The sequence below is a fragment of the Mustela putorius genome, unplaced genomic scaffold, assembly GCF_011764305.1.
Source record: "Mustela putorius furo isolate JIRA1106 unplaced genomic scaffold, ASM1176430v1.1 tig00000910_pilon_pilon_pilon, whole genome shotgun sequence".
In the NCBI taxonomy this organism is placed as follows: domain Eukaryota; kingdom Metazoa; phylum Chordata; class Mammalia; order Carnivora; family Mustelidae; genus Mustela; species Mustela putorius.
Window position 1 is genome coordinate 281415 of NW_025421513.1, and position 24798 is coordinate 306212.

The 24798-nt window shown below is 39.1% G+C and overlaps 1 protein-coding gene across 9 annotated transcripts in view; it reads right to left on the reverse strand.

The window, feature by feature from the left end:
• Window positions 1-24798, reverse strand: part of LOC123393631 (lysine-specific demethylase 6A-like) — a 190104-nt gene that overhangs the window by 87176 nt on the left and 78130 nt on the right. For all 9 annotated transcript variants that reach the window (XR_006608467.1, XM_045086227.1, XM_045086224.1 and 6 more), the window contains exons 5-6: window positions 21345-21403; window positions 18157-18277 (exon numbers count right to left, since the gene is read on the reverse strand). Coding sequence is in view for 8 of the 9 variants with exons in the window: in XM_045086227.1 (XP_044942162.1) it covers window positions 18157-18277; window positions 21345-21403 (180 nt within the window). In the remaining variant the exon portion in view is untranslated. The remainder of the gene's footprint in view (window positions 1-18156; window positions 18278-21344; window positions 21404-24798) is intronic.

Below are 24798 nucleotides of genomic sequence, written 5' to 3' on the forward strand. Positions count from 1 at the left end.
ACACAAAAATTAACACAGAATGGATTAGATATGTTAATATAACAAACTATAAAACTGCTAGAAGATATGAAGGAAAATCTTTACAAACTCTAATTCAAGCAGTAACTTCTCAGGTATGACACTAAAAGCATACACAACAACAAAAAAAATTAAAATATTTTTGCAGATTAAAAAAAGATTACCAATAGAATGAGAAGAAAACCCATAAACTGAGAGAATCTATTTGCAAATCACAGACCTGATAAGACATTAATATCCAGATTATATTTAAAAACTCCTAATAAAATGGGCACCTGGGTGACTCAGTGAAGGTTAAAGCCTCTGCCTTCAGTCCAGGTCACGATCCCAATGTCCTGGAATCAAGCCCCGCACTGGGCTCTCTGTCTGCCTCTCTGCCTACTTGTGATCTCTGTCTGTCATATAAATAAATAAGATCTTTAAAAAAACAAAACAAAACCTCCTATAATTCAACAGGAGAACAAAGAACCCAATTTAAAAATGAGGAAACGATTTGAATAAATACTTCTCCAAAGACAAAGCAAATGGTCAATATGCATTAGAAGGCACTTAAAATTAGTCATTACAGAAATGCAAAATAAAATTCCAATGTATTATCAATTCATTTTAAAAAAAGGAAGATTGATAATTTTTTTTTTTAAATAAAAGGAAAGAAAAGGAAGTACTGGCAATGATGTGAAGATTCTGAAACCTTTGTAATGATGCTGTGAATGTACATTGTACAGGCACTGTAAAAATCCTCATTTTTTTCCTTTAATATTTTTATTTAAGGGGGCGCCTGGGTGGCTCAGTTGGTTAAGCCTCTACCTTCGGATTGGGTCATGATCTCAGAGTCCTGGGATAGAGTCCCGCATCGGGCTCTCTGCTCAGCAGGGAGCCCGCTTCCTCCTCTCTCTCTGCCTGCTTGTGATCTCTGTCTGTCAAATAAATAAATAAAATCTTTAAAAATAATAATAAATAAATAAATAAATAAATATTTGTATTTAACTGAGAGAGAGAGATTGAGAAAACAGGTGGGAGGCAGAGCAGAGGGAGAAGCAGACTCCCTGTGAAGGAAGGAATTCAATGAAGTACTCACTCCAAGACCCTGGGATTATCACCCGAACCAAAGGCAGACACTTAAATAAGTAAGCCACCCAGGCACTCTTTAAAAAATTATGTATGACACAGTATAATATAAATAATAATACTTTAATAATTCAAGATAATACCCGAAAAAAATTAGGCTAACCCATATATAATACATTTCATACGTTTTAAAGCTTTAAAATGTATTCTGCGGGCCCCTGGGTGATACAGTTGATTAAACATCAGACTCTTGGTATCAGTTCAGGTTATGAACTCAGGGTTCTGGGATAAAGCTCCATGTCAAGCTGCAAGCTCAGCAAAGATCCTGCTGAAGTTTCTTTCTCTCTCTTTCTCTGCATGTCCCAGTCTGTGCTCTCTCTCTCCAAAACTAGTAAATCTTTAAAAGAATTATACCTATTATTTCCTGAAATGAGACAAATTATTAACATGAATATGGCCTTTAAACAGTAAATACTTTAGTCATTAATATACCAATATTAAGGATTATTAAGAACAAATAATGCACAGAACCATGGAGACACAGAGGGTATGAAGTTCCCAACGCCCCCCCCACCATTTTTAGCAATATTCAGTTCTGATCACAATATATTGCACACTGCAGACATGCAATATATAAACACTGGATGAAACTTTGATGAGATATTACTTCTTACATGTATATTTACTATAACCTGAAAATATAAGGTTAAAAATAAACCAAAACTGGTACGTGAATTTGCTAAAGAAACTTCCAACATTTGTGGTGCCTGGGTGGCTCAGTCAGCTTGGGTTATGATCCCAGGGTCCTGGGATCGAGTCCCCATCGGGTTCTCGGCTCAGTAGGGGCCTACTTCCCACCCCCACCCTGCCTACTGTGATCTCTGTCAAATGAATAAATAAAATCTTAAAAAAAATTTTTTTCCAACATTTGAATACTTAGAATAATAGTGTTTTTATTTCCTCATTCTGCAAGCCTAATATGTCTCCTTAATGTGGTAACACAGCAAGACGAAACTTTTTTTTTTTTAAGATTTTTATTTATTTATTTGACAGACAGATCACAAGCAGGCAGAGAGAGAGGAAGGAAAGTAGGCTCTCTACCAAGCAGAGAGCCCGACATGGGACTCAATTCCAGGACCCCAGGATCATGACCTGAGTCAAAGGCAGAGGCTTTAACCCACTGAGCCACCCCAACAAACTGACCCTGAAAGAATTTAATATATTAGTAGTTCAGTACTATTATTACAGTAAAATCCTCCAAACCAAAGAGTTGTATATAATTTAAATCACCCTGCATTTAATCTGAGTATTCTAGATCTTAACAATGAAACCTGTCCTGCAGAAGCATAAATCCAAACCAAAGACAACATAAAATATTAAACATTTGCAAACACTGAGAACCTTGAAAACCTTTACACAAAAAACAAAAGCAACAGAGACAAAAAGCAACAACAAGTTTGTGCTGGTATCAACACAGCACAGGAAACCAGCAAAATTAAAAGGCAATGTGCCAAGTGAGAAAAAAAAATGTACAAATCACTTAGCAGATAGGTTAACCACCAGAATATATAAAGAACTCATTAAACAGAATTGCAAAAAAGAAAAGAAAACAATCTGATTAAAAATAGGCAGAGTATCTGCAATGACAACTTTCCAAGAAAGACTAAACAGGCCTACCAGTGATTAAAAAAATACTCAATATTCTCAATATTACTCATCATCAAGGAAATCCAAATCCAAACTATAATGAGATATTACCTCACACCTGTCAGAATGGTAGAATCAAGAAAACAAATAACAAGTGTTGGCACAGATGTGGAGAAAATGCACCGCTGGTGGTATTTTAAACTGGTTCAGCCTTTGTGGAAAACAGTATGGAAATTCCTCAAAAATTGAAAATTCAACTACAATACAATTCAGCAATCCTACTCTGGGTCCTCCCTCCCTGTCCCCGCCAAAAGAAAACTAAAACACTAACTCAAAAAGATATATGCACCTCCATTGTCTTAGCAGCATTATATACAGCCAAGAGAGGGAAACACCTTAAGTGTCTATCAGGATAGATGAATGAATAAGGAAAATACTTTATTTTTTTAAAATACTGTATTTATCGGGACGCCTGGGTGGCTCAGTTGGTTAAGCAGCTGCCTTCGGCTCAGGTCATGATCCCAGCGTCCTGGGATCGAGTCCCACATCGGGCTCCTTGCTCCGCAGGGAGCCTGCTTCTCCCTCTGACTCTGCCTTCCACTCTGTCTGCCTGTGCTCGATCTCGCTCGCTTTCTCTCTGACAAATAAATAAATAAAATCTTTAAAAAAAAAATAAAATACTGTATTTATCAGCATATACATATATACAATGGAACATTAATCCATCATTAAAAATGAAATCCTGCCATTTAACAACATGGATGGACCTGGAGGGTATTATGTTTTGTGAAGTAAGACAAAAATCCTATTTTATCATGTATATGGAGAAAACAAAAATTTCAAAAAAACCTGAATTTAAAAAACAAAAAGCAGGGCGCCTGGGTGGGTTAGATGGTTAAGCGTCTGCTTTCCGCTCAGGTCATGATCCTGGGACCCTGATCCTGGGACTGAGCCCCACATCTGGCTCCCTGCTTTGTGGAGAGCCTATTTCTCCCTCTTCCTCTCCCTGCTGCTGAGGCTTGTTCTCTCTCTCTCTCTCTCTCAAATAAATAAATATAACTTTAAAAACAAATAGAGCAATCAAAAAAAAAAATCTTTTCTTTTTTCTCAATAAATGATGTTGAGAAAACTGGACAGTAACATGGGAAAGAATGAAACTAGACAAGTTTCTTAGAGAATACACAAAAACATGTTTGAAATGGATTAAATTCTAAATGTGAGATATGAAACCATAAAAACCCAAGAAGATAGTACAGGCAGTAACCTCCTAGACTACTGGCCATAGCAACATTTTTCTAGATGTTTCCTGAGGGAAGGAAAATAAAAGCAAAATAACTGGGTCTTCATCAAAATCAAAACCTTCTGGCGGCACCTGGGTCCATCCATTAAGTGTCTGACTCTTGATTTGGCTCTAGTCATGATCTCAGGGTCATGATCCAGAGCCATGCATGGGTCCTGGGCTGAGCTGGGCATAGAGCCTGCTTAAGATGTTCTGTCTCCCTCTCCATTTGCCCCTCTCCCAGTCTGTCTGTATCTCTCTCTCTCCAAAAAAAACAAAAAAAACAAAAAAAAAAAAAAAAACTTTCTGAACAGGAAAGAAAACTAAAAAGCAACACAATATACTACAGGTGTTGGAGAGGATATGGACAAAAAGGAACCCTCTTGCACTACTGGTAGGAATGCTGCAGCCACTCGAAAATAGTACAAAGTTTCCTCAAATAGTTAAAAACAGAGCTCATCCTATGACCCAGTAATCAGACTACTGGGTTAGAATACAAAAAACATTAACTGATACATGCACCTCTATTTTTGTTGTACCCTTTTTTTTTTTTAAAGAACAGCTAAGTTAAAAAAGCAAAAACAAACAAAAAAACAGCCCAAGTATCCACTGAGAGACAAATGGAAAATGAAGATGTAGTATACGATACAAGCTATTAAAAAGAATGGAACCTTGCCATTTTCAATGACATGGATTGATCCTAAGAATATAATGCTAAGTGAAGAACGTCAGAGAGAGACAAATACCGTATGATCTCACTCATATGTAGAATTTGAGAAACAATCAAAGGAGAAAGGAAGAGAGACCAAACTGAGAAACACTTTTAACTCTAGAAAACCAAGTGATGTTTAACTAGGGCGGCCCTCTCAGCCCCCCGCTGTGTGAGAGTGGGTGCTGGATGGTTGAAACAAGTCATATGGATTAATGAGTGCAGCTGTGATGGACATCAGGTGTTGTATGGAAGTGCTGAATCACCATACAACTGAAACCAATAGATAACTCTGTATATTAACTATATTGAAATTAAACAATTTGTAAAATTTAATAAAAATAAGTAATTTTTCAAAAAGCTCAAAGATACAGAAAACAAATTGGTGACTGCCAGTGGCAAAGGGTAGGGGATGAGCAAAATGAGCACTGGTGGCCAAAATATACAACTGCCAGTCTGTGAAGTCTTTTTTTTTTTTTTTAAAGATTTTATTTATTTGACAGAGAGATCACAAGTAGGCAGAGAGAGAGAGGAGGAAGCAGGCTCCCTGCTGAGCAGAGAGCCCGATGCGGGACTCGATCCCAGGACTCTGAGATCATGACCCAATCCGAAGGCAGCGGCTTAAACCACTGAGCCACCCAGGCGCCCCCAGTCTGTGAAGTCTTAAGTAAATAAGTCAGTCTTGAGAGGTAACATACAACATAGCACTGTAGAGAAAAATTTTGTACTGTATATCTAAAGGTTGTTGTTTAAGAAAAAAAAATAGAACTTAGGGGCACCTGGGTGGCTCAGTCATTAAGCAGCTGCCTTCAGCTCAGGTCATGATCCCAGGGTTTTCAGATCTAGTCCCACATCAGACTCCCTGCTTAGCAGGAAGCCTGCTTCTCCCTCTCCCACTCCCCATTTCTATTCCCTCTCTCATTTTGTCTCTGTCAAATAAATAAATAAAATCTTTTAAAAAATAACTTACAAGAAAAATATTGTTTTTCCTATGTATGATGATATTTGTTAACTAAACTTACTCTTGTGATCATTTAGCAATATATACAAATATCAAATCACATTGTACATCTGAATTGTGTATATATACTATACATATAATACTATATATCATGTCCCAAGTTTTTGAACTAATAACTAGTGTTGAAGTGAGGAAATCGTGGAAAACTGGTTGGTTTTTTGAGACTCTTTTACATAATAACTAGTCACTGAAAATATATGAAAGCAATGCCTGGCTGGCTGACTCACTCAGTAGAACACATGGGTCCAGATCTTAGGGTCTAGCATTTGAGCCCGAGGGCATAGTTTAATTAAAATGTAGAAAAAGAAACTTCAAAAAACAAGCCCACCTATTTCCATTGTACACAGTGTATATTCCTTTAACAGCAATCTCGATGCACAACACATGACCCAAACTTGAGTTGGTGAGAAAGCCTTAGATTTGCTCCATCACCAGAAGGACACATGGCCTATCATCCATTCTGTTTTGTTTCCTACCCAGGAAAGACTGAACTTCTGGTTTAAAACACACACAGCCTTCCCATTCATTAACCAAAGTAGTAAATTTCAATATCCTACCAGCTAATCTAAGAATGACAGCAAAGAACCATGGAACTTGTTTCTCCTTCATTAAAATCTGGTATAAATGGGGCAACTGGAGACTCCGTCAACTGAGCATATGCTTTCAGCTCAGGTCATAATCTTAGGTCCTGGGATTCAGTTCTGCATTGGGCTCCCTGCTCAGCAGGGTGTCTGCTTCTCCCTCTCTCTCAACCTCTCTCCTTGCTTGTGCTCTCCTTCTCTCTTCCACTCAAATAAAAATAGTATCTTAGGAAAAAAAAAAAAACCTGGTACAATTAAATCCTCTGAATCATAAACTTCAAAAAGTGACTAAATAGGGCGCCTGGGTGGCTCAGTGGGTTGAGCCGCTGCCTTCAGCTCGGGTCATGATCTCAGGGTCCTGGGATCGAGTCCCACATCAGGCTCTCTGCTCGGCGGGGAGCCTGCTTCCTCCTCTCTCTCTGCCTGCCTCTCTGCCTACTTGTGATCTCTCTCTGTCAAATAAATAAATCTTAAAAAAAAAAAAGTGACTAAATATATTATAAGTCTAACTTCTAAAATACATACAGTAACAGTACATCTATTTGTCATGCCTGCCATAATTCTGATTCTAACACTGCCATCTGCTTGCTAAATTCACTAATACGTAAGATTTATTTGTTTTTTCTTTAATCTGTTATATGTTTTGAATATGTTATATTGGTTTTCCTGGTTTGGAAAGCAAACAAAAGTCCTGAAATTACACCCTTTAAAAAGATGCACATGAGAATAAAAGACTCCACAGGTAACCAAATACTTGTGGAAGACGTTAAAGTCATATAAAAACTCTCACATAAAAAAGCAAAGTTAGGGCGCCTGGGTGGCTCAGTGGGTTAAGCCACTGCCTTCGGCTCAGGTCATGATCTCAGGGTCCTGGGATCGAGTCCCACATCGGGCTCTCTGCTCAGCCAGGAGCCTGCTTCCTCCTCTCTCTCTGCCTGCCTCTCTGCCTACTTGTGATCTCTCTCTGTCAAAAAAAAAAAAAAAAAAAAAAAACTTAAAAAAAAAAGCAAAGTTAAATACCACCAACAAAAAAGGTCAACACTAAGCCACTAAAGGGAATGTGACAGAAACTACACACATTCTGCCTTCTTTTCCAGTATCTAATTCTCAATGTAGTTCCATGCCAATCCTCAAATGAATTCACTACACCTCCGAAGAGTGATCTTTCTGAAACAAAATATCTAGTCACATTTTTCTCAAGCTTGACATTTTTATATGACTAATGTATTACTCCTAAATAAAAATGAGTTATCTTTTCAAAATTATTTTTATTAACATAGGACTGTATCATTTGCCCCAACGGTACAGGTCTGTGAATCATTAGTCTGACGCATTTCACAGCACTCACCACAGCACAAACCCTCCCCAATGTCTATAACCCAACCACCTTATTCCTATCCCCCCAACACCGGGAACACTCAGTTTGTTTCCTGAGAAAAGAGTCTGTTATGGTTTGTCACCATCTTGTTAAAAATGAATTATCTTTATGAAAATGTTCACACTGAAGTCTTAGCCGTATTTTCTAGCCATAAAGTAAACCTCAATCATTGGGCTGTATATCTGCCCTTAACAGTTCAAAGTTCCTGGCATACCAGGTAGCTCAGTTGGTTAAGTGTCCAACTCTTGGTTTTTGGCTCAGGTCACGATCTCAGAAGTCCCACATGGGGCTCCGATGTTAAGAGTGCTGTTCCAGCTTGAATATTCTCCCCCCCCCCCGCCCCCCCGCCGCCCGCTGTCTACTGCTGTTGACAGCAGGGTGCTGTGGCAAGTTTCTGATTTTCCTCTACTGAAGGTACTCTGAACAGTACATGTTTTTCTCTACTTCCTCATTCCCTTCTTGTCTGGCTATCAAACATAAGTTAGTAAATTTTTTATAAGTTAAAAATTAAACAATTATTTTGGGGAAAAATATTGAGTAAGCTAATAGATACTATTTCATTAATAATGTTCATGGAGGCTTCTACTAAAATAGCACTTTATATTATTAAGCCTAGAAAACCAAACACTGCCAAAACATAATTAAAAGTCTGTATTAAAGTTATTTCAAAATGCAAAATATGTTGTTTGAAGTACCACACTCTAATTATACCGTAACTCGTGGTATGGTGTGAACCCAACTAATGCCATCTTGAACAAATCTGCTATGATGAGCACTCTGTGATGTAAAGCCTTCTTGACTATAACAGACACCAAACCACATTCTTTCCTTTGTTTAACCCCACCCTTAGGTATACTTTCTGTCATAATGTTCTTGATCTGCCATAATTATAGGACTGTGACACACATTTATCCTGAAAATTATTCTATCACACGATATTGTTCCTTAAGCACTTTTCCTAACTTCTAAGACTTTAAAAGCAGGTCAGTGGTCAGCCTGTCACGCAGGACACCCGGGGTTGGATTCCCCCCACAGGGAGCCAAATATAAGGACCTGCCCCTCCCAAAGAAACTTACTTGTAAACCCCGGATGTAGGGTCGGGGCAGCCCGGATGAAGACATCCAATCATTGGGGCCCGCATATATCGACTAGGGAGAATTGAAATTCAATTGGTCACCTGTGTGTGGGCGGGGCTTGACCACCCCCCATAAAGGTTGGTCTGCAGGCTGTCCCAGGAAGAGGGAGGAAGAAGGAGAAAGAGAGCTGTCGGAGGAAGAAGAAGGAAGGAGGAAGGAACTCCAATTCTTCCTTGGGAGCAGAAGAGTTGGCAGGAGCATAAGAGTTGGGGGGAACAGAAGAAGCAGAGTGGGTGGGAGCAAAAGGAGAGCTTTAACAGCTGTTGTTAGAGCTGTGAAAGCGACCTACAGCCCCGAACCATCAGCAGCCCCTGAGCCAGCGGTCTCAACGCCAACAGGCCTGAAGCCAGCGGACCTGCCACCTGGAACCACGACCCTCCGCAGCCGCACCGCGGGGAACGGCCTAGCCCCCCCACAGCCTCACCACCACAAGAAGCGGCCCTGAGCCGCGACCCGCCTTGCAGCCCCCAGCGGCCTTGCCGCTGGAGCTGTGAACAGGCTCGCTGCCCTGAGTCTCGGCCCCTCCCTGAGCGGCCTCACGACCCGGATTCGTGGCCCCACTGTGAGGGGCCTCGCCAAGCGTTGTCATTCCAGGGAGTGTCGTCATTCCAGGGAGTGGCCTTGTCCGCAAGCAGCCTTGTCCGGAGCAGCCATGTCCAGGGTGGCCTACTCTGGTGTGCGGCCTCCTCAACCAGCAGCCTCCTCCGGAGCAGTAGCTTCCTCTGGGGAGCACCCTTGTCAGAGTGATGTCATGGGGAGCGGAGTCTTTGAAAGCAGAGTTGTCCCCCTGGTCATCGACGCTGTCGTCGTCATCAGCAGTGGCCTCGTCCAGAGTGGCCTCATCTTGGGAGCAGCTCTGGCCGGGGAGCAGCCTCATCTGCAGAGCAGCCTCCTCCAAAGGCTTGGGAGTGACCTTGTCGGAATCATCGTTGTCGCCTTTTCGTAAGAGACAGCCCTGACCGGTTAGTTTGATTCTTGATGCTTGGCGCGAAATAAAGCTTTGCTTGACTTTCTCTTTGTATCAGTCTCGTTCCTTTGATCACGGACCCTAACACTGGGGGCCCCTCCGGGATTTGAACCCAGGACCTCTCGCATTCCACGCCCGGCTCCACACCAGCAAGCCAGGCTTCTTACCCATTTAAGGTTTGAGAATAGGCTGAGATCCTTCCAGCCCTAAGACCTCTAATCATTCGCTTTACCGGATAAAATTGTGTAGGTTCGTGTGCAAAAGAGCCAACTATCCTGAGGGAAACTTTGGAGGAAACCAGCTACTAGATGGTTCGATTAGTCTTTCACCCCTATACCTAGGCTGGATGACCCATTTGCAGGTCAGGACTCCACCAGAGTTACCTCCACCGCTATGGACCTCCACCAGAGTTACCTCTGGCTTCGCCCTGCCCAAGCATAGTTCACCATCTTTTGGGTCCTAACAGAAGTGCTCATGCTCCACCTCCCCTGCTGCCAGCGAGACAGGCCGGTGGTGTGCCCTAGGCAGCCTGGACAGGACTTGAGATCACGCCTCCCAAGGGGAGCAGCGCCGGCCTTCACCTTCATTGCGCCCTGGCGGCTTTCATGGGAGATCCTTGGTCCGTGTTTCAAGACGCTATGGTGGGTGGCCGACATCCCTGCAGACCCCGTAGGCTGGCTTGGCTGTGCTTTGGTCGGGCCTGGAACCCCCACTCCCCGCAACCCCTCACCGCTGCCAACGGCACGACCTACCCAAGGCACACTAGGGACAGTCTGCCCTGCACCCTACCTTGCCCCCGTCTCCCGGGGTGGGGGAGGGGTCGCGCTGTGGGAGGGGCGGCCCCACCCCTGACACCAGCGTGCCCACACGGGGTGGACACGGGTGAGCTCCTGCGGGGGTGGGCGCCAGGAGGTGGGAGAGCGAGGCGACTGTCTGCTCCCGCGGCCCAGGATTCAGCGAGCCCTGCTGCTGGGGGTGTGGGGGCGGTGCTGTAACACTCGGGGGGTGGGATCGCCTCCCGAAAACAGCTGGACCCCCAAGCCACCTTCCCCATCGGCCTTCCCAGCAATCCCGGAGCTGGTCGCAGTGCTCCCCCGTGGAAATGGGCCCAGCAGCGGCCAGGGGGGGCTTGTGGCGCCACACGGTGACCAAAGCACAGTGAAACAAGCACATGGGGTTAGCAGTGATGTAGGCAGAGCTCTACTGACCTTGAGACTGCCCAAGATAAACTTCTGTCCCTAAGTCCCCTTAATAAACCATTTCTCATCAAGCTAGACCTTGCTGGGGTTTTTCTTAGGTCTTTGGCCTTTGAAAATAATTCTGCATATACCTTCCTCTCACACAAGTATACAGGAAATAACTAATAGAAAAGCAAATAATGCTAGCAGTGCTTTATTTTTCATTGCAATCTGATGAATACATATATTGCTTAAATGTCACCATTTTTAATACATGTGAAATTTACAATGAAATTATTTTGTCTTTTGACAAACAGAAATACTTCTAAATTATATGAATCTATAATGAATTAGAGATTGCAATATGCTAATAATTTGAATTCTGTATAAAACTCTTGTGTATGCTCTGAAAATACAGTAGCTAAGATAAAGTAATCTGGAATACCTACCAAAATTAAGGAGTTTATTCACACTATAAACCCCATAACTACCTTCTTCATCAAGAAAGCCTTACTACAAAAATAGGTTTTTTTAAAGATTTTATTTATTTGACAGAGAGAGAGATCACAAGGAGGCAGAAAGGCAGGCAGAGAGAGTGGGAGGGGAAGCAGGCTCCCTGCTGAACAGAAAGGCAGATGCGGGGCTGGACCTCAGGATCCTGAGATCATGACCCGAACCAAAGGCAGAGGCTTAACACACGTAGCCCCCCAAAATAATAATTTAGTAATAACATCAACAACGAACTGCTAAATAAACAATCTGGCTACTGATGCAGTCGAAATTGTGAACTACATAAATACTAATGGATTAAATTCCACATTATGATTTAATATAAAACACTACAAATGAGGGGCGCCTGGGTGGCTCAGTGGGTTAAGCCGCTGCCTTCGGCTCAGGTCATGATCTCAGGGTCCTGGGATCGAGTCCCGCATCTGACTCTCTGCTCAGCAGGGAGCCTGCTTCCCTCTCTCTCTGCCTGCCTCTCCGCCTACTTGTGATTTCTCTCTGTCAAATAAATAAATAAAATCTTAAAAAAAAATACAAATGAGATTATGAAATATAATCACATCAATATGTATGAGAAATATGATGACAATATTTTACCTATAAAATCATCTGTGTTAACTGCAATTTAAACAATTTCAACTGTAAAGCAGATCCGAAATTCTGGTTTAAGAAGAATTTTTTAGGGATGCCTGGGTGGCTCAGTTGGTTAAGCACCCGCCTTCGGCTCAGGTCATGATCCCAGCATCCTAGGATCAAGTCTCACTCTGGGCTCCTTGAGCCTGCTTCTCTCTCTCTGACAAATAAATAAAATCTTTTAAAAAAGAAGAATTTTTTAATGTTCTTTTCCCTTCTTGCAAAGAGGCAATACAGCACAGTGCAGTCTAATTCAGAAGTTCATGAAACTGCTAGGGCCGATTTAATGTTAAAACCTGTTTAATTATTGGGGCCTGCTTAGGCAGATCAACTCCATACTGCCTAGGTAGCCATACTGTTGTTTACAACCACGGACTTCATTCTGGGAATAAATGCCCAGCAGTTCTTGGTGTCAGTTCGGGTATCGATTCCGGGAGTAAACACCTTAACAACAGAAGCCATGGACCTGGAGGTCTGTGGTTATGCCCTATAAAACCAGCCTGTGAGATCGGGATGGGGTCTTCGAAGGCGGCCCTGGCAGGTCAGTCTGACTTCTAATGCTTGGCACAGAATAAAGCTTTGAGTAACTTTCACTTTGTTTCAGTCTCCTTCATTTGATAATAGACCCCAACAAAAACAGCTTCTATTCCTGTTATATACATCTTCGAAAATTTAACAACCATGAAATAGAGGATGAAAGTATTTCACATCTGTAAAACACCCTCAACAAATCATCAATTTTGTGGAGAGCCTGCTTTTCCCTCTGTTCCACGTTTATGCTCTCTAGCTGTGTTCCTATTTCTGTCTGTCTCCCTCTCTCTCAAATAAATAAAATATTTTTAAAAAAAAATCTTCAGGGGCGCCTCAGTGTCTCAATTGGTTAAGCCTTTGCCTTCAGGTCAGGTCATGATCCTGGAATCCTGGGGGTTGAGCCTCACATCAGGTTGTCTACTCAGTGGGGCGTCGGTTCTACCCTCTGCCACTCCCTCTGCTTAGGCTCTTCTCACTCTATTTCTCTCTCAAATAAATAAAACCTTTAAAAGAAATTCATTAACTTAAATTATATTTCCATTAAAAAATACTCATGCATAGGAAATTTAGAGCCCATGAATTCATTTCTTCACTGAAAGGTAACTGAACTACAGCTTCTTAGGATAAGCTGTTGCAAAATGCTACTAAAATGGCATCTGAACAAAACTGAATTTTTTTCAATTCAGGAAGATGAATGCTATAAATATCTCCATTACTGGGACACCTGGTTGGTTCCGTTGGTTAAGCAAATGCCTTTGGCTCAGGTCATGATGTTGGAGTCTGGGCATCGAATTTCACATGGGGCTCCCTGTTCAGTGGGGAATCTGCTTCTCCCTCTGCCCCTCCCCACTCTCATCCTCCCTCCCTCTCTCAAACATATAAATAAAATCTTTAATAAATAAATAAATAAATAAATATCTCAACTTCTATTCCACCATCGTTACACTAGTTTTCTCCTTCCATACATACGAACATATGAGAAAGAATACACTTCTTTCATGCCTGGTAAATATCCTACATCAAAGATGGAAAAGCCCAAAGAAGAAACAGAAAGAAAAGATGGATCCTTTATTTCATATCTGAACAACTGAATCCATTAATGCTTAAGTCTAGACATGAACTAGTGTTTACCATTATGACATAAACTGACATTATTGCAACAAAGTGGAACTGGGACTTAAGTTTCTACACTAATATATTACACCACGAAACACCTGGCTAGACTGGGTTAAATTACTACAGCCCAACATAGGAAAATTAACGACCTCCTAAAGGGAGATTTTCATTCTGATTCGTATCATCATTCATTTAAAAATGCTAAGTAATTATATCATAATATACATAAATTTCTCTTCCTGAATTCAACTTACTGGTGGTTAAAATGGTCCCACAACAGATAAGCTGTATTTCTATTAAAAAAGTTAAAAAGCAAAAAAAAAAGTTAAAAAGCAAATGCTAGGATGAAATAAAAATGAAATAACATATAAGGACTAATGGTCAAACACATCCCAATATTCTATTTTTCACAAAGATGAGCTTAGCATCAGAAAGCTGTCAGAGGGGCACCTGGGTGGCTCAGTGGGTTAAGCCTCTGCCTTTGGCTCGGGTCATGATCCCAGGGTCCTGGGATCGAGCCCCACATCGGGCTCTCTGCTCTGCGGGGAGCCTGCTTCCTCCTCTCTCTCTGCCTACTTGTGATCTCTGTCAGATAAATAAAGAAAAAAATCTTTAAAAAAAAAAAAAAAAAGAAAAAGAAAGCTGTCAGAAGTTTGAACAAAGGAAAGAAGTATACAGAAAAAGTTGCATGTATCTAAGACATTTTTATTAAAATCAACATCATGTGAAGCTTTGGAACTCCCTACCTAAGGCTAAGGAAATTCATATACAGGACATTTTTCCTTATGCATCAGTTAAATAAAACTGCTTTCACCAGCTAGTGAACATTATCTAATAATGCTCTGTGTAAATAAGGGATATTTTAAGTATTGCCAAATCATTAAATCATGGCTCAGCTTTAATTTTAAAAATGATCTTAGTAGTACTAACTACTGTATTATTATTATTCAGTTTATTTTCTCTTCACTAACGTTATATACACATTCCATATTTAAAAGAAAAAGTGCTTTTCTGGGTTCTCTTCTGGTCTTCCAATGTTTTTTCTAGAACACCTCTGAAATAACTCTCCAAAAAACAAACAAAAACACCTCCACCTGTGATAGAATAACATGTTGCCAAAAAACAACAATGTAATTAATTTTGTACTATAAGACATATTTGCATCTTTGATATATTAATATACACACTGTGAATGTCAAGAAGGGGTTAAAATCTTTAAATTGTCACAGCCATACTTATATTTTAATTCCACTAAATTCCCATAATATACAGTCTGATAAATGCCCCTCTAAACATGAAAGTGATATATGTGATTCCACTGCTGCATTTTAACCTTGAACTTCTTCCTTAGCAATACTTCTTTCTAGCTACTATGTAATTTAAATTCTTTCCTTTACCAGCAATGGCTCGTATGTTCTTGACTGAATATTTATGCTCTAAGGACCATTCTTTTTTAAGTTCCTGAAATGCAGAGATAACTAAATTCATTACTTTAAACATGTGAAGAATCAAGGCAGTGAATGAATACAGAGTATAATAAGGGACTAATTCAGATGTCCACTGTGCGACCACTGTACTTTCAGAGAAATGTCTGACCCTTGATCAAATCCTGAGAGATAATCTCTAAATTCTTGAAGAGGGGCCACGGGGTGGGGCCCTGATCCCAGGGTTTTTGGGTAGAGCCCTATGTTGGGCTCCCCGCTCAGAGGGAAATAGGCTTGTTCCTCTGCCTCTGCCCTTTCCCTGCTCGTGGTCTCTCTCTCAAATAAATAAAATATTCTGAAAAACATGAAAATAAATAAAAAAGAAAAAGAAAATAAATCCTTGGAATATCCTACCTTACAAGTGTGCCCTTCTATACCCAGAGCCTTGAGTCATCCATATGATTTTATGAGACCATTACTTTTGCTGAGGGCCTGAGGCCACATGCTATCAGTCTGACCTTAGAAGGAGCTGCTGTTGACTGATTAAGTAAGGTCAGCCAGGTATGCTCTCCGTATCTGCATTATCAATGCCCAAGATTATACACATAATGTGGGAAACAAAGGCAGAAGAAAAGTTACTAAATTTCCTTACTAACTGGTGCTGCCTGACAAGTCCTTGAAACACGGAGAGTGACCTTCCTCTAGTGACTCTACTGCCTTCACCTTAATACTTTGCTAAGGGCCAAAGGCAGTCCTAGACAGGTTGACCCCCTGTAAGTCTACTTTAACATATAAAAATTCCTTTGGAAACTTCCTTTATCTCTAAACCCTCCAAGATGTGTGCTGCAATCATCCGGAAGCATAGAGCCCACCGATATACATCTGAAGGGTCTCATGACTAAGGTTTTATTAGGTAACTTTGCTTCCAAAATTCCTCAGAGATTTATGCTATCCCTAACCCTCTCCCAACTTGCAAGTATATAACAGGCCACTTCTCAAAACTCCAGAGCAGCTCTTTCTGCCCACGGGTCCTGTCCCAATGTTTAATAAACCACCATTTTGAACCAAAGAGGTCTCAAGAATCCTTTCTTGATTGTCGGCTCCAGACTCCACTCCACTCAATTATATTCTAAAACTTCGTCACACATACAATGGAAAAGAAAAAAAACTCGGAAAGGCTTGGATAAAACGACCCTGGTTGTTATGTTATCACACAGGGAAAATTGAGTATTATTCATATGATTCTGCAATGGGACACGATAAATAGGACTCTTACTCTCCTGGACTCCATCTTTTTGTGCTTTCTTCTTTGACAATTTTAACCTGTATTCTTTCACTGTAAAAAAACCAGCCATAAGGGACGCCTGGGTGGCTCAGTTGGTTAAGCAGCTGCCTACGGCTCAGGTCATGATCCCAGCGTCCTGGGATCGAGTCCCACATCGGGCTCCTTGCTCTGCAGGGAGCCTGCTTCTCCCTCTGACTCTGCCTTCCACTCTGTCTGCCTATGCTCGCTCTCGCTCTGACAAATAAATAAATAAAATCTTAAAAAATAAAATAAAATAAAATAAAATAAACCAGCCATAAATACAACTGTTTTCTGAGTCCATAACATTAATGGTGGTTTACAGGATTCCTAATCACATATATTTTTATTTTTTTAATTTTTATTCTTTTAAAATTCTTCTTAAAATTTTAAATTTTTTTGAAGATTTTATTTATTTGACAGAGAGACACAGCAAGACAGAGAACACAAGCAGCGGATGGAAAGGAGGAGAAGCAGGATTCCATGCCTAGGGACCATGACTTGAGCTAAAGACCTCCACCTAACAATTAAGCCACCCAGATGCCCCCCACATACAATTTTGAAATAATGTCTATTTAGCATCTGCATGTTAGTGAGCTCAGAGTAAGTCCTGCCATATGCAACACACACACACACACACACACCCCACCTTTGCAACCAAGATATTCTGTAACAGAATTATATCAGGAAAAGAACAAACATTCAAAATGGTCACATTCACAAAATCTGTTGTTTTTCCCCAGAAACCTAAAATTCTTTCAAAGAGCAATGCTTTTGTTATGCAAAGTAACTCTAATCCCGTTAATAACCTCAGAAAACATAAAATAGTAGCATAAACCCTGAAACTGGAAAATCATAAGTTTTGACAAATTGTATTTACTTTAGAATTAAGGTGTTTAACAATAATATATATATATATATATATATATATATATTTTTTTTTTTTTTAAAGATTTTATTTATTTGTCAGAGAGAGCGAGCGAGAGCGAGCACAGGCAGACAGAGTGGAAGGCAGAGTCAGACGGAGAAGCAGGCTCCCTGCAGAGCAAGGAGCCCGATGTGGGACTCGATCCCAGGACGCTGGGATCATGACCTGAGCCGTAGGCAGCTGCTTAACCAACTGAGCCACCCAGGCGTCCCTATATATATATTTTTTGCAGGGATATTTTAACTCAAAAACTAGCAGTCTTAACAGATAAGAATCTCTTACTGAATTCTGCTCTGACAGGAGTTTTGCTACTAGCAAGAAGTGGAGACGTTTCTAATCAATCTCAAATGAAGGCTAACAGAAAGATTACTGGCACAGCATCAATAACCAACTTCTCTTTGTCTTTATGATGGCTAGCATTTTACACACGCAAATGAATAAAAACCCTGTTCCATAATAACAAAGCTTAGGATTAAACATTTTTAAAGATAAAATAAAAACAAACCAAGTAAACAAAATCTAAAACACTAAAAACTTATTTTGCAAATCTTACCATTCAAATACCCTGAAATTCAACACTTTTTAACCCTTTAGGTTTCTATCCTAAATGCATTCAATTTTTTAGTGGTAGTATAAATACCAACATTTTTCAATACTGTTAACATTTAACACATACACACACAAACACACACACACAATAGTGAGTATCCCAAAAAAACCCAAGACACCTACCTTTAAACTAGATTCATAGTCTGTGTTTACTTTGAACATAAGCCCAAGTCGTAAATGAATTTCCTTGGCTCGACAAAAACTGGGATCAACATAAAGCACCTCCTGAAATGCTTTAATTGCCCTAAAAAACAAAGACAAAAAAGAATCTAAGGTTCTGGGGAGCCTGGGTGGCTCAGTGGGTTAAGCCGCTGCCTGCTTTCCTTTCCTTCCTCTCTGCCTGCCTCTCTGCCTACTTGTGATCTCTGTCAAATAAATAAATAAAATCTTAAAAAAAAGAAAAGAATCTAAGGTTCTAATATTTACATGTACTTTTCCTGGCAGTCCAGGAACATTCTGGTTACACAATTTTAACAGAAATTACAACTTTATAAAAACATCACTAACGGCCATTTTAAAGTTATGGAATCTTAGTCTATTTTTTTTCTCAAAATTTACAAATCATTCAACAATTTTTAAAGGGTTCATAACATTTTCAATGAAAATACTAATTTAAATGTTTGCGAAGCATGTCAGACAGCAAATGGTAGGAACATTTTTAAAACAGCAACAGGATAAGAATGTTAATCTTCATTCTTTACAGCTCCATATAAATCTACTTTTAGAAACTTCCCTTTTTCCCCACCACATTTTTTTATACATTCCCCTTGGAAACTATCACTGGTATAATGTGTTACATATAGGAGTTAGTATTTACTACTTCCATATGGAATTCCTACAATACAGTCTTTTCCATAAATTTTATTATCCCAATAGCAATGGAGTACACTTTTGTCATTAATCAAGAACCTGTATTTGTGGGACTGCTTCTTTCCTCATCTATGTCAATGTTCATTTGTCTATCTATCTTTGTTGAATTCTGTACCACCTTAATTATTGTTTTTTTAATGTTTTGATTATGAGTAGAGAAAAATATAGGCCAGATGTATTTTGAATATTTTTTAGCATTTCATCTATGTGAATTATTATCTCCTCAAAAAAGAAAAAACAGAGTATGATACAAGCTTTAAAGATTTTTGAATCTCAATTACAACTAACCCTTAAAAAATGCAGGGATGAGGGGCACCAACTCCCATCAGAACAAGAAAATCCACTTACCACTTTTTACTACCCAAAACCTAATTATTAATAGCCTATTGTTGATTGGAATCTTTATCGATAACATAATTCAATTAACACACATTTTACAATATGTATTATAAAACAAACTCATAATAAAGTAAGCTACAGAAAACATGTCTTTAGTAAATCCTTTTGGGTCAGGTTCCTACTTTTAAAGTAGTGTGTTTCTGCATACACTTATTACAAAATTAAGCATTTTAAAAGGTAGGAAAAAACATATAAACATCACTTAAAAATAAATTATCAAAATTTACATTCATCATTCACAACCAACATTGTCATACACAATATTAAAAGCAGTATTTTCAACCTACACTCATTTATATCCCTTCTAACTTTATGTTCTTATATTCATTTTAAGGCTTATGAGTTATCATAGCTATGTGAAAATTATGCAACATAAGGTATATAGAAACCTCGCTACTACTAAACATTACAGTTCTTTGTTTTCAGACTTACCTTGGATTTCCTCTAAATCTCTTGTGGCTGGCCAAAATGACTGTATTTACTAGCACAAAGAACTGTAAGTAATGATTTAAATAGTCATCTTAAGAAACATCAAAGTACAAATTATTCCTTTAGTGTGACTTATAGTCTTATTTCTAAATAGATCTCTTCCAAAATTTTCTAAGTCCCACCTCTCACTTCTATAACCTTCGAATGTCTTCCCATTTAAAAAAAAAAAAAAAATTATTTTTTATTTATTTGACAGACAGACATCACAAGTAGGCAGAGAGGCAGGCAGAGAGAGAGAGGAGGAAGCAAGCTCCCTGCCAAGCAGAGAGCCCAATGCCGGGCTCGATCCCAGGACTCTGGGATCATGAACTTAGCGGAAGGCAAAGGCTTTAACCCACTGAGCCACCCAGGCGCCCCTGTCTTCCCATTTTTAAGTGATCAGAAGGCTATGAACCTAATGTCATTGTGTACAAATGATGCCACTTTTTTTCTTTTAGTAGAATACGTATTAAGATTAGGGTCCTCAACATAAGGCTGGTTTTTACCACTAAATATGATTATGTAAGAAGAAATAAAAATATACACATCTTACTTACCGTTATCAACAATAAGAGTTTTAAAATCAAGCGATCTTTAAAGGACATAACTAGTTCTAAAGTTTAGAATTAAAAATTCTGTGACTAGGGGCACCTGGGTGGCTGGCTCAGTGCGCTAAGCCGCTGCCTTCGGCTCAGGTCATGATCTTGGGGTCCTGTGATCGAGTCCCACATTGGGCTCTTTGCTCAGCAAGGATCCTGCTTTTCTCTCTCTCTCTTGGGCTCTTTGCTCAGCAAGGATCCTGCTTTTCTCTCTCTCTCTGCCTGCCTCTCTGCCTACCTGTGATCTTTTTCTGTCAAATAAATAGAATCTTGAAAAAAAAATTTCTATGACTAGGATCTGTAAGAAATTTATAGAGAATTTAAATAAAATCATCCTAATCTACTCAGTATAGGTTTTTCATCTAAAGGATGAAAGTTTATTCATCTAAAGGAAAGTACTTAGCTTAAGTTTAAGAATACTCAAAGCAATATGTAATTTAGTAGAAAAAAACTTATAGCATCTCTAATTTGTAAGTTTACTTAACAAACAAAGCAGCCCTTTTAAATAGCCCAAAAGCCAAAGATCAAGAATAGTAACAGCAGGGAAAGTCATCGAACTAAAAGCAAAATCTCCAACTTTAGGAAACCATAACAAAAACTGATCAATGAATGTATACGATTTCTGTAAAAAAATATTCAAAGGATCCATCCAATGTGATTATAAAACACTGGCAATTTACTCTCAGATTCTCATATAGCTTAAATGAAAACAAACAAGGACAAGACCCAAAGAATTTCCTGTACTTTACAAGATCTTACATACGACTATCAGTTACTCAACAATGGAGGAATGGTTTCACTATTCCTAACTGTAGGTATTGAGAGTTTATAATCAAGTTACGAATTTTTGGTGATCACAAGGTGTTAGCAGATTTCCTGAATGAAGGCAATGAGGGTAAGCCAAGCTGTAAAATACTGTGTTTAACACATACACATACACACTAAGTTGAAACACAAAGTTTAAATTCAACTTACCAGTGAAATGCATTATAGTAGAAGTAAACCAAACCAAGGCCATACAAAAAGGCAGCATTCTGTTAAAAAAAAAAAAAAAAGAAGAAAAGAAAAGAAATTCCACAGTAAAAATTTTTACATCTATCTCTTAGATTATTTAGAAATCTAGTACATACGACATGCTTTTTATGTTCTCAAAATTCTACCACATATTGTAATACACTTAAAAGAAACAATGAAAGTGCACCTGCGTAGCTCAGTTAGTTAAGCGACTACCTTCATTTGGCTCAGGTCATGATCCTGGAGTACCCCATCAGGCTCCTAGCTCAGCTGGAAGTCTGCCTCTCCCTCTGACCCCTCCCCTCTCATGCTCTCTCTCCCTCTCTCATTCTCTCTCTCAAATAAAAACTGAAATCTTGGGGCAGTGGATTAAGCACTGCCTTCAGCTCAGGTCATGATCTCAGGGTCCTGGGATCGAGTCCCACATCGGGCTCTCTGCTCAGCAGTGAGCCTGCTTCCCTTCCTCTCTCTCTGCCTGCCTCTCTGCCTACTTGTGATCTCTCTCTGTCAAATACATAAATAAAATCTTAAAAAAAAAAAAAATTCAAATAAATAAATAAATAAATAAATAGATGAAATCTTAAAAAAGAGAAAAGAAACAATGAAGTCATAAGGTAACATGTAATACAGAAGCGAAACTACCTGAATTAATATTTTCAGTTTCTTTTTTATGAAGTCCACAGTGAAAACAATCAAAATTACAATCTTAAAATTTCTGTGAAACCAGAAACGACCCCAAACAACCAAAGTAATCCAAAGAAAGAATAAAGCAGAAGGTATAATACTTCCTGCTTTCAAACTATATTACAAACCTATTTTAGTGAAAGTACTACAGTACTGGCATAAAAATGGACCTACAGACTAAGAGCAAAGAATAGAGAGCCCAGAATTAAACCCCCACAATTACATACAGTCTACTATTACTACTCAACCGGGGAGTCAAGAATATCTGCTGGCAAAAGGACTGTCTTCAAATAGGATTTTTTAAATGGATAAATACAGGCAGAACAATGAAACAATGAAACCGGACCCCTTTCTTATACTAATTCAAAAATTAATTTGAGGTTAAATTAATTTTAATTAATTAATTTAAGTAAGTAAGTAAATGATTAAGTGATTTTAATTGGTTAAAAATTAATTTGAAGATTAAGATCTAAGACTTAATCCAATACCATAAATACCATAATGCCATAAAACTCCTATAATAAAATGTAGAAAAGCAGCTCCCTGTCAGTGGTTTTGGTAAGGATTTCTTTTTTTTTTTAAAGATTTTATTTATTTGACAGAGAGAGATCACAAGTAGGCATAGAGGCAGGCAGAGAGAGAGAGGAGGAAGCAGGCTCCCTGCTGAGCAGAGAGCCCGATGCGGGACTCGATCCCAGGACCCTGAGATCATGACCTAAGCTGAAGGCAGCAGCTTAACCCACTGAGCCACCCAGGTGCCCTTGGTAAGGATTTCTTAAGTATGACAAGAAACAAAAGGAAAAATCATCAAGTAGGACTACATCAAGTGTAAAAGTTTCTGCACAACAACAATGACAATAAAAACATGAAAAGGTAATCTACAAAAGAAAATTTCTGTAAACCATGTATTAGATAAAGGGTTAATATCCATAATAATATATAAAGAACTCACATGAACTTAGTAATAAAAAGTCTACTTTAAAATGACCAGAGGGAGGAGCATGGGTGGCTCAGTAGCTTAAGCCTCTGCCTTTGGCTCAGGTCATGGTCTCAGGGTCCTGGGACCAAGCTCTGCATGGGGCTCTCTGCTCAATACGGAGCCTGCTTCCCCCCCACCTCTCTCTCTGTCTGCCTCTTTGCCTACCTGTGATTTCTCTCTCTGCCAAATAAATAAATAAAATCTTTTTAACAAGTAAAATAAAGTAAAATAACCAGAGGACCTGTTCCAAAGAAGACATTCAGATTACCAATAGGTAAAACAAGGAAGCAAGCAAGCAAACAAAAAAATGAAAAATGACAATAACAAAATTTAAAAAAAAAACACAGATGCTCAACATCTTACCACCAGGGACATAAAATTCAACAGCATAATGAAATACTACCTTTTACTTCTCCTAATGAGAATGTGAAGAGGTAACAGGTATATGCAAGGATATGGAAAAAAAGGGAAACTTGTACACTGCTGAAATATAAATTGGTTGAGCCATTATGGAAAATAATTTGCAAGTTCTTTAAAAAATTAGATCTACCATATAACAGAGTGATTCCACTTTTGGGCATTTATCCAAACAAAATGAAAACAAGGTACTGAAAGGATATATGCACCCCCATGTTTACTGCAACACTATTCACACTGGCCAAGACATGGAAACTACCTAACATACCATCAACAGATGAGTGGATAAAGAAGATATAGTGCATAAACCCATTGGGGTATTATGCAGCCATAAGAAAATATATCCTCCCACTTGTGACAATATGGGTAGACCCTGAGCAATGATGATTAAATAAGATATGTCTGGGAAAAACAAGTACTGTAGGGTATCAATCACCTGTGGCATTTAAAAATGCCAAACCTGTTAAAACAGAGTAAGTGGTGGTTATCAGGGTAAGAGAAATGAACAGATAAGACAGGTTTTGTTTCAAACTAGCAGTGAATAGCAAAATAACCCCTCCAGATCTAGTGCACAGTACAGTGATCACAGAAAACCATACTGTATTATCAACAAAAATTTGGACAACCCTCTTCGGGAGCTCTGTACCATCACTTTACTATCACTCAATAAACCCTGCTTTGCTGCCCAACAACAAAAAAACCAAAAAGTTCCTATTCCAACCACCAAGAAAAAAATAATTATACAATGTGAGATGCTAATTATTGCTACAGTGACAATCATATTACTATATATATGCATATATATATAACTAGCATATATACATCTTAATTTTTAATATTATATATCAAATATATTTCAATTAAAAAATAAAGCTTACAACAGTTAGTAAATGTATGGAGAAATGCTTATCATTACCTTTCACAGCAATAAAAACCAAAATCTTAATAAGAAATTCTTCCTTAAAATAAGAGGTTATCTCTTCCTAGCTACTAAGATGGGAAGACTAAAAAAGACAAGGTTTTGGAGAAAAAGAAGAGCAACACATCCAAATAATATCAGTGTACCCTAATCAAAGGAAAATCTCAAGGGTATTCTCAGAGACAATCATGGTGATCTATGCAAAAGGACACCAAAAAACATTACACTGAAATGATCCTAAAATCTTTTTTGTTATTTTTATACCTACTTTGAAGATTAAGCCAAAGGTAGAGGCTTAACCTACTGAGCCACCCAGGCGCCCTCCTACTTTGAAGATTAAGAATAATTTTCTAGGGCGCCTGGGTGGCTCAGTGGGTTAATCCTCTGTCTTCAGCTCAGGTCATGATCTCAGAGTC